This window comes from Myotis brandtii, unplaced genomic scaffold, assembly GCF_000412655.1.
Source record: "Myotis brandtii unplaced genomic scaffold, ASM41265v1 scaffold138, whole genome shotgun sequence".
In the NCBI taxonomy this organism is placed as follows: Eukaryota; Metazoa; Chordata; class Mammalia; order Chiroptera; family Vespertilionidae; genus Myotis; species Myotis brandtii.
Window position 1 is genome coordinate 478,385 of NW_005354915.1, and position 15,087 is coordinate 493,471.

Here is a 15,087-nt window from a genome sequence, read left to right on the forward strand (position 1 = left end):
GAGCGGTGAAAGGAGGCACCGTTTCAGGATGGTCAGCCTGAGCGCAGGAAGGCGGAGCCATCACTCACCACCACGGGAGGTGGGGGGAGTTGGGGGGGCAGCGGGAGCCCGTGGGGAGAGATTGGTTTGGTCTGAGAGAGGAACCGGTGGAATGTCCAGAGAGAGTTGACTCTGTTGGTCAGAGAGGCCTGGGCTGGAGACATAAATTTGGGGGCCATCTGAGTGTGGGTGGTCTCAGAACCCTGAGGTGGAATGTGACCACCCAGGGAGGGGAGTGAAGACCAAAGAAAAAGGGTCCCAGGACCGCACCCCTTAGACATCAGGGTTCCAGTGGTCCCTGCGGAGAAGCCAGTGAAGGAGGCTGAGGAGGTCTGGCAATGGGGGCGGGGGGCAATTAGGAGAGAGTGGAATGTTCCAGAAGCAAGTGAAGAAAGTGTGTCAGGGAGCAGGGAGAACTCAGTGGTCAATGCTCCTGGTTGGTCAGGGAAGGTGAGGACCAGGAACTGGCCATTGGATTTAACGACGTGGAGGTCAGTGGTGACCTTGAGAAGAAAGGTTTTGGGGAAGAGGAGGAGGGAAAGGGTGAGAGACATTGAGCACAGGGAGTCTGACAGTTCCGGGGAGTCTTGGAGAAAGCGGGGTTGCTGGAGGGGGGTGTGGGCTCAAGATGAGGAATTTAAGATGGAAGGAGTCCTAGCATGTCTGCAAGCTGTCCACGCGATGTTGTATCGTTAGCCCTGTCTTACAGATCATGGAACCAAGAGTCAGCTAGTTAAGTAGCAGAACTCAGGGCAAAACGAGTGGGCTTTGAGCCCGTCTGCCCGGCCCACTCCAAGTCCGTGCTGCTTGATTGGGAAGTTGGTACTAGAGCTTTCTTTCCTGTCTTAGTATATCATGAGCATCTCCCCACATGAATAAACAGCAAAAATCGACATGATTAAAAGGAGAAATACACAAATCTACAATCATATGGGCAGATTTAAACTCACTTCCCTTAACACCCGTTAGACAAAAGAAAAATATATGTAATATTTTAACAACATCAACTTGATGTAACCGACATGTATGAAACGCGTAGCCGGGTACAATGCAAGTTCTTTTCAAGTACACACAGAACGTAGGCTGACCCGTAAAGCAAGTCCCAAAAGACTTCAGAGGGTTCAAATCATACAGAACCTACTCTCTGATCACAGTGGAACTGGTGAGAAATTTAAAAGACACACAGAATAATAACTAGAAAATAATTAAACATTTGAAAATTAAGCAAACCACATTCGAATCACCCACGGGGCAAGGAGGAAATCTCCACGGACAATTTAAACCGAAAGATAATAAAAATATATCAAAACTTGCGGGATACAGGCATTGGTTAGAGCATCCTCCTGACACCAAGGATGCAGGATTGGTCCCCAGTCAGAGCATATACCAGAAACAACCGATGAATGCATACATAAGTGGAACAACAAATCTCTCTCTCTCTCTCTCAAAATCAATAAATAAAATATCAAATAAAAAACTTGTGGGATACAGCTAAAGCCACACATAAAGGGAAGTGCATAGCGTTACGTACATATATTAGAAAAGAATATTGAAAATCAATAATCTATCCATAGAGAGGACTATACAAAACTTTCCCCAGAGGTAGGGAACAAGACAAGGATGCCTGCTATCAACACTCCTATTCACCATCATACCAGAGGTCTTAGGCAGCGCAATAACGCGAGAAAAATAAAACAAAAGGATGAGGTTAGAAAGGAAGAAATGGAACTTCCACTTTCATAGATGCCATGGCTGGGTTCATAGACAAGCCAACGGAATCTACACAGAAACCATTAGAATTAATGAGTGAATTCAGCAAGGTCACCCTCTATATAAAGTCAATATACAAAAACCAATCATATGTCTACATACGAGCAGGAGACAATTAGAAAATAAAATGAAAATGAGGATAACACCTGATCCTAAGACCCCCACTGTGAGAATTAATGAGATAATGGGTGGGAGTCCTAACTCGGTGCCTGGCACACAGTAGGTACTCAACAAATGGCTCCTGACATTATCATCCCTGTGATTAATGTCATTCTTATCTGCCCAGGTCCAATCCCAGCTGGTAAGGACTGGCCAGCAAAGCCTGTGGCCTCCCTCTGCACCTTCAAACCTCTCCAGGCCGCCTGCACCAGCTCCTGCCCCGCTGCCCCACCCCCCAGAGGGGCTGCCTGAGCCTCTGGGGCATCTCAACACAGGCGACAAAGGTGCTCCCTGCAAAGGTGAGTCTCCTTCACCAAAAATAATCTTGTAGAAGAATATTGTTCACGTGGAACATGAAAAAAAATAGCTGTATTACTCCAATATAAAAAAAAATGTAAGTGTGAATGTATGTATGGGTCTCTTTGTATGTTTTGTTTTTTCAATGGACTAGAAGGTATGGAAGTCAATGTTACTAGTATTTATCCTGAAAGAAGACAGAATTAGGATGATGGCTATTTTCTTCCCTTGATATATATGAGAGAGATCACGTGCCTGTGTGTGTGTGTGTGTGTGTGGAGAGGGAGAGAGAGTGAGAGAGAGGGAGAGAGAGAGAGAGAGAGAGATAGATGTTTTATTTAACAGCTGACACCAGAAGGCCTCGTGGGAAAACCCACAGTGAGTTGCTGGGAGGGAAGGAGCGTGTGTGGAAGTCTGGGGCCGCTCGGGGAGCGGAGGCTGGTGGAAACTGCCTGGGTGGAGGGCTGAGGACCCTGGGGCGCTGGCCTTGCTCTGTGCTATTAGGAGCTGGGGGTGCTGCCCCACAGGGACTGTCCCTCTGCCTCCCCCCCGTCGGCCCCCACCCTCAGTGAACGGGGCCATGTCCTAATGCCCTCGGTGGGGGGTGTTGTGGAGATCCAGGAAGGACCCACGTGTCATGTTCGAGTCAGGCTGGTGGGGACAGGAGCAGTGACAGCGAACACGGCAGAATCCTAGCGCTGGAGGCAGCCCCGGAACACGCCCCCGGGGCGCCTGCAGGCCCCGCAGGGCTCTGCACCCCCAGGCGGAGAGCTGAGATCTCAGCCTGGCAGCTCTAGATCGCGGCTGGAGACCCCAGCTGACAGCGCGGCACTCGTCCTGCACGTTCTCTACAATGAGCACATGTTGCTTGTGGAGCTAAAACAGACGGCACCGAGCAAGAACGTTTGTCGCCTTCCCGGCCGCCAGGCAGAGCGGCTGCATGCTGCCCGGGGGGCGGGCTGCGTTGGGTGGGCACACCCAGCTGGGCACGAGGTTGAGCCTCTCCCTCCAATAATGAGGAAGACCATTAGTGATGGAAGATGCCAGGGCACAGGGGAAGGCGTCCCTGCCCTCGTCTCCTCTTGGTCATAAGGATATAAAACCATGTCTGTGTGTAGTGTTGGGGGGTGGGGTGTGTGAGGAATTGAAAGTCATTGATGTCACCCAGCCGGCGTGGCTCAGTGGCTGAGCGTCGACCTATGAACCAGGAGGTCACAGTTTGATTCCTGGTCAGGGCACATGCCAGGGTTGTGGGCTCCATCCCCAGTGGGGGTCGTGCAGGAGGCAGCCGATCAATGATTCTCTCTCATCATTGATGTTTCTATCTCTCTCTCCTTCTCCATCCTTCTCTGCAATCAATTAAAAAAAATATTTAAAAAAAATAAAAGAAAAAGTGTTGATGTAAAGGGGTTGGGACGGTGCCCGACCTTTTCCTCTTTTTGTGATTCTTGTTGCTACGATGTTTGCACAATAAAAACAGGAAGGAGCTGGTGAAGCATCTGGTTGGATGAAGGAACTGTCTTCATTCCTCACCAACTCCTGCCCCCCGAGACCCTCGTTCCAGAAGTGGGGGGCGGGCCCAGGAGGGGCCTGGGCCCTGCACATGGGCCTGCCTGCCGGGGGTCAGGGCCACGCCCAGAATCTCGGTCCACCTTCATCGGAAGCCCGCCAGGTGGGACTTCCTGTTCCAGTTTACAGATGAGGAACTGAAGGCTCAGAGAGGTCACAGCGAGTGCATGACCGAGGGTCATACGCGGGAGCGTGACCAAACCTGGGAGCCAGACCCACGCCAGGCCTGAGGGAGGGGCCGGCCCCGGACTCACCGTGTAGAGGGACTCGTCCTGAGGCTGCTCGGGGCTGGCCGTGCTCGGGGCCGTGCTCGGGGCCGGGATCTTTGGAGCAGGGATCTTCGGAGCCAGCTGCTTCCAGGTCGCCCGCATCTGCTTCTGCGAGGAAGCCGTCAGGGCTGTCAGGGTGGGAACAGGGACTCCCCCGTCTCCTTCCTGGCAGTTCCACCGGGGAAAGGGTGGGAGGCCGCCGTGAGGCCACACACAAACTGATCGCTCAGCGCCTGCCGCCTGCCCCCTGCCCTCTCCAGGGATCGTGCCGAATGCCTCCGAGGCCTGAATCTCACCACTCACCTGCCCAGAGAGACGGGAAACGATACAGACCCACGAGGCTCTGCCCACGGACACGGGCCTGGCTCAGGGAGGCGGGAGCCGCGGGCAGGGTGCCAGTGAGGCAGGGTCCCCCCTGTTGGGGGCGGTGCTGAGCAAACAGCGCGCTGCCCTCGGGGCTCTGTGGCCTCGGCAGGCCACTTCCCCTCTCTGGGCCTCAATTTCTTCACCAGTGACCCTCTTTTGCAAAACTGTTGCGAGGACTCAGGGAAGTTCTGAGAGGGTGAGTGCGGGGCCCTTAGGTGGCCCTCAGCAGCCAACGCACAGCTGTCAGGCTCCTCTTGCGAGCTGGGCGGCATGAGTGATGGAGCTTAGGACCTGGTGGGGAGCAGACGAGGGACCAGCATTCTCCCAATGCGGCACCCGGACCGACCCACGGGGACAGCCTGCGGCGCACGGGGAGGGGCGAACGCCTCGCCTGGCCAGAGGGATGTCTAAGACCTGAAGCCTGAGAAGTTCGTTTGGCAAGACAGGGAGGAAGGGCAGGGGAACAGCATGTGCCAACACCTGGAGGTGTTGAGGAACTTCAAGGTGGTCCGCGTGACCAGAGAGAGGGGCACCTGCCCGGGGCGGGTCAGGACGGCCTCGCAGGGGCGTGAAGGGGATGGACAGTGGGAACCTCTGGGGCTTTCCGCGGGAGGGGCCAGGATGGGAATGTGGTTTCAGAAAGCTCATGCTGGCGGCCACGTGCAGTGCTAATGGTGGTGGTGGTGGTGGTGGTGGAGGCAGGGGTGACGGGCGGGGGGAGGGGGAGCCCGAGGGCTGAGAGAAGAGACAGTAGGAGGCGCCCCGCCAGCTCCTTCCGAGGAGGGGGCCCAGGGAGGCGGTCCCATCACGCCCCTCCTCGCAGGCACCGCACTGCCAGCAGCAGAACAGCAGCCTCGTCTCTGGGCAGAAGCTAATTAAAAACCCTGGCTGCCTGCCAATCCCCAGCCCATTTACTCAGGATTAGCTCTCGAGAGCTCCTTCACTCTCAGGCACAAGCCGGCGCCACCCCCAGTCACAGCACGATGACTGCTCAGGAAGACGGGGCCTCTCGGGGTGCCAGGTGGGGCCTTAAACACGTTCCCTGCGGGTCTCATGCGCCCCTCAATAAACCTGCAAGACAAGTCTTCCTAAGATCTGCCCCCCCCCCACCCTGAGGGCAGGAAGGCTCAGAGAGGGTGGGCGACTTGCCTGAGGCCACAGAGCCAGGACCTGGCAGGGGCCGGGTTGGAACCCGGGTCCGATGTACCTGCCGGTACCTGGAGTTCTCGCTCCTTCCTTTCACTGGAATGTGTAGGCCTCGTAGACAGTGGGACAGGCACTGGCATCCGTGTCACACTTTACAGTGTGCAGAGAACTTGTTCTTATTTTCACTGAGTCCTCATAATAGCCTCACAAGGTGGGCGTGGAATTCCCATTTTAAAAAAGGGGGGATGCCAGGCTGGCGTGGCTCCGTGGTTGAGCATCGACCTATGAACCAGGAGGTCACGGTTCGATGCCCGGTCAGGGCACATGCCCGGGTTGCGGGCTTGATTCCCAGTGGGGGGTGTGCAGGAGGCAGCTGATCAACGAGTCTCTCTCATCGTTGATGTTTCTCTCTCTCCCTCTCCCTTCTTTTCTGAAACCAATAAAAATATACATTTTAAAAAGGGGAGGGGACTGAGGCTTGTCCACCTAGTCAGCAGGGCCCACCGGGACACCCTGCAGGGCGGGCAGGCAACCCTGGGCCCTCGGGGCATTCCCAGCCACTGCGAGGGGCGAGGGGGCAGCGCCGAGGCCCGTGGGCACCCCTACCTTCTTCCAGAGCAGCAGGGCCGTGCCCAGGATGCTCAGGGCACCCAGGATGCCGATGAAGCTAAAGAACAGGATCTTCTCGGGGACCCTTGGGGGCTCTCGGTAGCCTGTGTCTAGGAGGAAGGCAGGGAAGCAGAGGGGTTAGTGATGCCTCACCCCACAACCTCCAGGCCCCCAATCCCTGGTCCCCTTTACCCAGGACCCCCTTACACCCCTCCCCCACAAGGACCCCAGACTCCGCCTCTCCCAATGTCCTCTCCTGGCTGAGCCCCTTCCTGGGTCAGCTGCCTGATGCTTCCTACGGGCCCTGCCTCAGGGAGCTGGCTCCACCGAGACCTGCCTGTGGGGTCCTGGGCAAGTCACTTCATCTCCCGGGCCTCCTTTCTCCACACGGAGACAGGGGTCACGTGGGCAGGTATGGGGAGGCCGGAGGGGATGGTTTGTTCGGGCCTGGCTGGCACCGGGCTTGCACGGGGCGGAGGGAGGGGTGCTGGGGAAGCAGTGAAGGGCACAGCCCAGCCCCTTCCCTTGAGCCATTCATCCTTTCCTCCCTCCCTCCTCCTTCCCTCCCTCCTCCCTCCCTCCCTCCCTCCCTCCAGCTGGCACAGAGCTGCAGAGCGCTGACCGCGTGCCAGCACATCGGTGTCTGTTACTCATCACGCACATCCTGTCACCAGGCCTCAGCCCTTGCGTGCAGGGTCTCGTTCACCCCCATACAGGCCTTGGACAGGCAGGGCATGGCCATGCAGACCAGGCCCAAGGTCACAGCCTGGCAAGCAGCAGGACTGGGAGTCATAGCCAGGACTCGGGGTTCCGAAGCCCCGGCCCCCGGGGGCCAGTGGGAGTCGGAGGGCAGGTCAGAGAATCGTGGCTTCGGTGACAGACTGTTAATCTCCTGGTGTTGTCACTCCTTTGGGAAAACATGATGAAAACTAGGAATCTGTCCTCAGAAAGATGCACACGAGCCAAGTGCTCACTCACAGGCCACCACACACACGTGCAGACGGCCGGCACCCTCCTGCCGGAGGACTCGGGGAGCACGGGGCGAGGGGGCCGGGGCAGGCCCGCACCCCAGGCCTCTGCCCTTGCCACACGAGGGGGCTGTCCCGGCACCTGCGCTGCAGGGGCTCCCCAGGAGGCTTGGTTCTGTTTAGCCAAAGGCGAAGGATGAGGCGAACACACCCCGCTTTAGACCCTGTGCCCCAGACTCTGCTGCGCGAAACCTCTGGGGCCGCTGCCCCGCAAGAGCCAGGGAGGCCTCACCTCGGACCAGGATGAAGGTGCCCGGGCCCTTCACTCTGGAGCTCGGCCAGTGGACGGAGCAGTAGTAGGTGCCGGTGGCTGATGCGCTGGGCAGCTTGGGGGTGACCAGGCACTCCGTGGTGTGGGTCTGGTTCTCTTGGCCTGCGCTGGGCTGGCAGCCCGTCTGCTCCTCAGCGCTCGTCTGGCCCTGGCGGTTCACATAAAAGTAGCCGACGGTGAAGGTTTTGAATTCTGGGGTGTACGGGTAGGTGATTCTGCAGCCGAAGGAGACGGCCTGGTTGGCCAGAGAGGCCAGAATGGGGGGGCCAGTGTGGGCCACCGACTGCCCTCCTGCAGAGGAAGGAAAAGGAGACGTGGCTGACTCAGGCCGCTTCACCCCGCCGGCGCCCGGCGGACCGGCTCTCCCACTCCTCAGGCCCCGGCCGCGAGCAGGTGGTGTGCCCAGCGCCTTACACACGATCCCTCTCCCAGCACACCCGGCAGAGTGTGTCAGAGAAGAGGGGTCCGATGGTCAGGGAGGTCAAGCTGCTAGCTTTCCCCCCCCCTTTTAAAAAAATACATTTTTATTGATTTCAGAGAGGAAGGGAGAGGGAGAGAGAGAGAGAGAAACATCAATGATGAGAGAATCACAGATCGGCTGCCACCTGCAGTGCCCACACTGGGGATAGAGCCCGCAACCCAGGCATGTGCCCCGACCGGGAATCAAACCGTGACCTCCTGGTTCATAGGTCCATGCTCTCTCAGAGGCAGCGGCCACAGGCCCGGGGCTAGACGATCCGCCCGTTCCCACCACGCCCCCGCCCAAGGCAAGAAGCCTCGTGGGCTAACAGCTCTGGGTATGAGAAGAACCGAATCTGGTGACGGTGAGAAGCAAAGAGGAAGGAAGCAGGAAACAGAATAAAGAAACCCTTCCCGGCAGAAGGAACACCTCCCCGCCATGGACACGCGGGGGGAGGCAGGTCTGCCCAGCTCTGCCCGCCTGGAGGAGGAGGCGAGCCAGGCCCCGGAGACACGCTGTCCCCCAGCCCAGCTCGGAGGAGAATTCACCAGGTTCTTATGGACTCCAGCCAGCAGCTCCGGGAGCGGCTTTCACACAGCACAGAGCCGTACAACAGGGGTCGGTTTGGCCGTGACCATGAGGTTCAGTGAGGGTTACAAAGGCAGTTTTGTGGGAGCTGCCTCCTCCCCACACCACCCCCATTAGCGACCCTAGGAAAGCAGTTTGAGAGCCCCAAAGCCGCAGCCTGCCTGGCCGGGCCTCCGCCTCCTGCCGGCTCCTGAGATGCCGGGCAGCGGGCAGCGGGCAGCAGGCAGCGTCTGGGCCGGGGGACACCTCCCACACCAGACCCAGCTGCACAAGCCGCTCGGCTCAGCGCGCCTCGTACCCCCAGCACCTTCCCTCTCGGCCGCCACACAACAGACAGTTCTAAATTGAGGTCGGCAGCGAGCAGCCAAGAACATGCTGGCCAGGTTGTTAATCGGGAGAAGATCATGCGTCTGAGACGCGCACAGGAAGCAGCGAGATTTATTCTGTTGGGAAAGCGAGGCGTGGGCTCCTGCCTGGATGCGGGGCTGGCGCCAGGCCAGCTGCTTTCTGCTCAGGTCTCTCCACTCAGCCCTGAGCAGGATCCCGGGAGGAAGGGGGGCCTGGAAGAGGGGGGACAGGGACAGGATGGCCTCACACCCATCAGTCCCTCGAAGCTCCAGCCACACTGATACTTTGAGTTTTTTTATTGAGCAACTAGAGAGACACCCCCTCCCCCAAAGTCACTGACGTTCCAGGGAGTGGACTGGCATGTCTGGGTGCCACGGTGGGTGCTTTGTCGCACGTCATTCACATGACGAAGCTCACACGGGGGGACCCACTGAGCTGCCCGGGGCTCCCTCTGGCCGGCGGAGCAGGCGGGGGTTGCACAGCGACTCTGCATCCCTGCTCTGCGGCAGGGAGGCCGTCGTCGTTGTTGAACTATCACAGTAATGAGCTGTAAACGAGGAGCTTTGACTCAGGGCTGGGGTTTGTGTGAGATGGGGCAGGGGCAGGCGGGTGCAGAGGCATATGCTGGGGTCCCAGGTGGACCGTGAAGGACAAGAGGTGAGAGGGGTGAGATGAACACCCCTCGCCGCCCCCAGCAGCCCCAGGCTCCCGTCCGCTGTGCCCTCGGCCTGGGACACCTCCTCCCCTACCAGCTCCTACTCACTCCTGGGCCGGTGGGGAAGCCCTGCCCGCTTTCATCCCATCCTCCGGTTCGGTGCTCGCATGACCCTCCAGGCGGCCAGCGCAGACCCCGGCTCGTGTTTCCTGGGGGTCGGGAGGTTGGAACTGGACCCAGATCACCAGGAAGGCGGGCACGCGGGGCCTCTCGGAGGCTCGCCACCTCCCGGCTCCTGCTCCTCCTCTGCGTGTGTCTGGAGGCCCCTCCAGGCCTGGGGAGGCGGGCACGCTGCAGCTCCAGGTGGCCACCTCCCTGTCTGCCCCGGCAGGAAGGCACACCCGGGTGTCTTACAGAGCTCTCTGCATGTGCGGTACATCCAGAGAATGCCGGATCTGCTGGTGCAGTCACGCCGTCTCTACAATTCGGGGGGGAGGGGGGGCGGCTATAAAAACAGACGACTGTTGCTCTGGATTCTTCCGGGACTCGTTACTTTAAGGTCAGAGGGTCAGGATCGTGAAAATGCACAGAGAGGAGAACCTCAGGCCTCCGTGAAACTGCTGCCTCCGAAGCGGGGAGCGGGGAGGCACGAGGGTGCCTGGCTCTGGCCTGGCCGTGGCCTCCACTGCCCATTCCTTTCACTGAGGCGTCAGCACCCCGGACCCGGACCCCAGCAGCCCAGCCCAGCCCCCCGTCTCCTGGACCTCCCGGGGTGCAGGCTGCTCCAGCTGGCGGAGCACCCCCAGTTACGCTCGCTGCTGCGGGCAGGTCCATAGTCATTTTCAGCCACCATGTGCGCCTCCAACAAACATCTTAGGGGTACTGGTGAGGTCACAGCCGCCCCCATCTGAGGCCTGGCAACGTCCCCAGTCTAACAGGGAAGCAGAGGGAGCCTGGGTGGGAGGCCGGCGGGGAGGTGGGGGAGGGACATGCTGGTGTCCGGGTCTGGAGGTCATCAGCAAACTGAAAGCCGGAACACAGCCCTCGCCGGTGTGGCCCAGTGGACAGAGCGTCGGCCAGCGGACTGAAGGGTCCCGGGTTCGATTCCGGTCAAGGGCACCTGTCTAGGTTGCAGGCTGGATCCCTGGCCGGGGCCAGGGGAGGCAACCAATCGATGTGTCTCTTTCACATGGATGTTTCTCTCTCTCTGTCTCTCCCACTCCCTTCCACTTTCTCTAAAAATCAATGGAAAAATATCCTTGGGTGAGGATTACCAAAAAGGGAAAAAAAGAAGAACAGAAAGCAGGGACACATATGCACTGTGGGCTAGAAATGGCCCAAGAACAGAGCGGAAGGAAGTGTGTAGGAAACACCGGCTGAGCGTGACACATGCCCTGTGTCAACTCCACACCACAATCCCACACGCAACGACTGCAGCCTCAAAACTGCCCGACAAAACCCCAGAGGAGCTGAGGGGCCCAAAGCCAGAGTTCCCAGTGTCGGAGCTGGGGTTTGGACCCAGGCTGTCTGCTGAGGAAGAAAAGCAGCATCGGGCCAGGCAGTGGGGTCAGAACCCCGCCCAGTGAGGCCCGGCACAGGGCTGGGTGCCCGTGGCGGCACCGGGCACAGCGGACACGAGGGGCTGGGGGGCGGTGTCAGCCTCCAGGCAGAGGGCACACATGTTCACAGGCAGGCCAGCGCCTGGCTGCAGGCTGGACATGAGGGCATAGGGGCTCGGGAGAGCGCAGGGCACCCAGCCTGCCCGCGCCTGCTTCTCACCACAGCCCCAGGGCGTCAGGGAGACCACGCAGAGCTTGGGGTGTCCCCGAGCGAGTGGCGCTGGGATGGCACAGTGAGTGGTGCCCATCCTGTGCCCGGTGACGGCATCATTATCTGTCACTGGTTCAGGCAAAGGGAGTGTGGGGCAAGGTGGGCGGGGCAGCGAGCCAGCCTCGGGGTCCTTTAGGATTCTGCTCGTGGGAAGCCGAGAGGGGCAAATGGCCCAGGGTGGGGGGCGGGGGAGCCTCTGATTCCTGGGCTGAGGAGCAGGGAGAGCCGTGGGAGCCCCGTTGGCACAGCCCAAAAGTGCACGAGGGAGTCCACTCCCAACCCTGCCAGCGCAGGGCCGCCTGTCCTGGCACCTGGCTGGCAGGCTTTCTCCGCCCCTGCCCGCTCTCCCTGCCCCCAGATGGCACCTTCCTGTGAATCAACCTCTGGAAGGGAGCCGTGGGAGCCGCGAGTGTGGATGGTGCAGAGCAGAGAGGGGGCGCACCCGGCGGGTGGGGCCCATGGGGATGGGCTGGACTGAAAAACCGGGGGGCAGCCTGGTGTCCAGGAGGCCCGCTCCCCAGGCCGCCACCCAGCCCGCTGCCACCGAGAACTTGGCTGTTTGTTAGGACCACCATGTCCTCCCCTCCCCAACCCTATACAATTCCCAGTCACAGAGGTTCGGGGGACAGCACAGCTACCACCCCTACGTGCTGCCTACCCCCGCTTCCAGGGATGGCGCATCCTCCATCCCTCACTTCTCGCAGCCCCAGGGACTGCTGGGAAACTGGGGCCTGGCCAGGAAGGGGGGAGGGGCGTGTGGGAAAGCACAGGCCTGGGTTTGGATCCTGCTCCGGAACCTAAAGGCTGTGCAACCTTGGGCAAGTGACTTTCCCTCTCTGAAGCCCCGTGTCTCCCCTGCAACACGGGAGAACAACAACGTCGCTTATATGGGGTTGTCGGGGTCCACAGGGGCCAGGGACGCGTACAGCTCCGCAGGGCCAGCCCGCCTTTCCCAGGGACAAGCAGGAGGCGAGGAAGTCAGATGACTCCCGAGGCCTCCCCGTGACACCCCAGCGCAGGGCACGTGCGGCGGGGGCGGCCTCCCGAGCCTCGCCCGTCCTGCTGCCGGCACTCGTGTTGGGAAACACTTCCTACACCCGCTGCCGCCTGATTCCTTCCTTTGCCGGCTCTTCTTCTGAACCCGTGGCCACTGGACCGGCGGTTTGAGGGCTGACAGCTCTGGGAACCCCCCTGCTCCCCAGCCGAGCCTGCCCGCTGCCCCTGGGATCCATAAGCTGCCCAGCAGACCCGGCCCGCAGAGGAGACCAGGGAGGAGTCTGAAGTCAATGTACAAGGTCAAGACAAGCAGTTGAACAACAGCAGCGACATGGAACATTCTGTGTCGTAAAGGCACCGCTCGTGACCTGGTTTCAGCTACATTCACACAAGCGGATTCAGGCGGGGTCGCGCTATAACGTGCATCCTTTGACTGGGGGCCACGGTTTAAAGAAACATTGCAAATCCCTGGCCTGGAGGGTCCAGCCGTGTCTGCAGGCCCTGCACAGCCCAGCTCAGCGGCCCTGGCCCTCACATCACTGCCCGCAGGCGCCAGGCCTGCCAGGCTCTTGAGACGTTGCCGTGCTGTTCCCACACTCAGAGTGTCCTCCTGCCCCTTTGCTGTCCCTGAGCGTCAGGGTCACCTCCTCCCTGAGCCACTCCTGGGGGCACAGCCCGCCCTGCACAGCACACTCTCAGGCACCCCTGTTCGGCCACGGGCTGGTAGGACCTAACATACTGGCCACACTCCCCTTTTGCAGACGGGGAAACTGAGGCTCGGAGGAGGGAAAAGCTTCCCTCACGCAGCTCAGCCAGGCGGGGGTAGAATGGGATGTTACGCCGGGTCCCTTGGGGTCCTTGACCCCACACTCTTACCCACGACTCCGCTGCAATTGTAAAGTCTCAACGCAGAAGAAAAGACTTCAAATGGAAGCCCCGGCCCTTGCAAAGGGAGCGGAAACCCAGAGGCCATTTTTCTAGACTTGGGTCATCGAATACGCAGACACGCGGCGGCTCATAGGAGTCTGCAGACAATGGTACTCAGAAGGGACCCTGCAGCGTTAGGGGGTGCCTCCTGCTGCCCCTCCGGCAGAGCCTGGGCTCCCAGAGCAGATGCTGGCGGCCTGTGAGCCTCTACAGACAGGCCTTGTGGCAGCCGAGGGTCCAGGGAGGGCCAGCCAGCACCCTCCCTCACCACCGCGATGACATCCCCTCACCCCAGAATCCGGCACCGTCCCCATCTCTCCCCTCCCTCCCCACTCCCTGAGCTGCCTGGGCCCCCCCAACTCCTGGGCCAGGCCTGGGCCCCAGCCCCCCTCTGCCTGGAACTCAGTCCCCTCTATGGGCCAAGCGCCAGCCCGGTCAGCCGAGGGTGTGAGAGCCCCAACATGCTGGTCAGAGGCGTCTGTTCGGACTCAGGTCGAGTGTAAAGGAAGCACTTTGACACCCCAGCTCCAGGGGAAAGCTGTGCCCACGGCCTGTGTTTTAGGCACCGAGTTCCGCCCCCGATTCAATCCTGGCATCTTCCGGAGCCAGGCCTCTGGCCACAGGCCCCTCGGGAGGGCTGCAGGGAAGACACAGCTGTGGCTGCGGGTTTTATCTCAGCGCTCGGCCGTCTGCCGGAGCGTGAACGCCAGGATGCGCCGAACCACGGCCAGTCCTTCCGGACACGCATCAAACAGGACGGCGCGGGGCCAAGTGGCCGATGCGGGAGGCGCGCGGGGCAGGCGCCGGAAGGCAACCTTTGAACAGAGCCTGCGGATGGCAGAGCTGTGAGCACCGGTGCCCACGGAACGCTGCCATCTGCCCGGCTGTCACATCTCTCCCGCCTCCGCCTCCGCCTGGGGGCCATCCCCCTGGCCCCGCGGTTCTCACGCCTCCAGACACTGCACCTTGGGTGCCCGGTGGCCACGCGGGACCGAGCCCAGCGCAGGGTGTCAGGTGTTTGGCCCCAGCGATGTGAACGCCTCACGGTATTAACCGGTGTTTCTCTCGCAGTCGCCTCCCTCTTGGCTGCGTTTGAAATGCAAGTTGCTCAAACTGTGGAGCTCATTTGAGGGGGTGCCCCCCCCCCGCAGCCTCCGTTTCTCCCTTTGCACCTGCCTCCACCCTCGAGGAAGGCGTCAGGATGGGGTGCGGATGATTTTAGGCCCAAGGGGGGGGGGGGGGGGGGTTTCGCCCCTTGCCCCTGAAGGGGGGGGGGGATGGAGAGAGGGGAGTGGAGCCCATGGGGTCCCACCAGGGAGGTCGGCCCCTGCTGAATGCCAGCAGGGCAGGTGGGACAAAGGGACTCAGGGCTACTGAGACCAGAGGGGGGGCCCCGGGCAACCAGCTGGGGGCAGCCCTGGGACTGGGCCCTTACTTGGCTTTTAAATTATAATTCTCCAGCCCCCGCCCCCCCCCCCCCCATTATTACAGTGAAACATGCTCACTGTAGACACCACAGAAGGATCAAGAAGGACGGGGAACTCGCTGCAGTCCCGCCTCCTGACATCCCAGTGGGAACATGTGATCTTTCCTCCCGTCTCTGTGCCACGGGAACTTTGAAGGGAGAGTAGGAGGCAGCTGGGGGGTGCGGGGAGCAGGGAGGGGGATTTAAGCACAAGAAAGCCCTTGAGTGAAGCTTCTAGAAGTCTGGCAACAGGGCACCGAGTGGGAAGACTCAAGAGCCTGGTGGAGTTGAAAGA

General features: G+C 60.2%; 1 protein-coding gene across 3 annotated transcripts in view; it reads right to left on the reverse strand.

The window, feature by feature from the left end:
* NFAM1 (NFAT activating protein with ITAM motif 1) overlaps positions 1-15,087 on the reverse strand; it is a 71,934-nt gene that overhangs the window by 6,060 nt on the left and 50,787 nt on the right. For 2 of the 3 annotated variants that reach the window (XM_014535110.1, XM_005860643.2), the window contains 3 exons: positions 7,485-7,814; positions 6,222-6,334; positions 4,089-4,211 (listed from right to left, as the gene is read on the reverse strand). In XM_014535110.1, coding sequence (XP_014390596.1) covers positions 4,089-4,211; positions 6,222-6,334; positions 7,485-7,814 — 566 coding nt within the window. The remainder of the gene's footprint in view (positions 1-4,088; positions 4,212-6,221; positions 6,335-7,484; positions 7,815-15,087) is intronic. The other variant, XM_014535111.1, reaches the window with a different exon arrangement.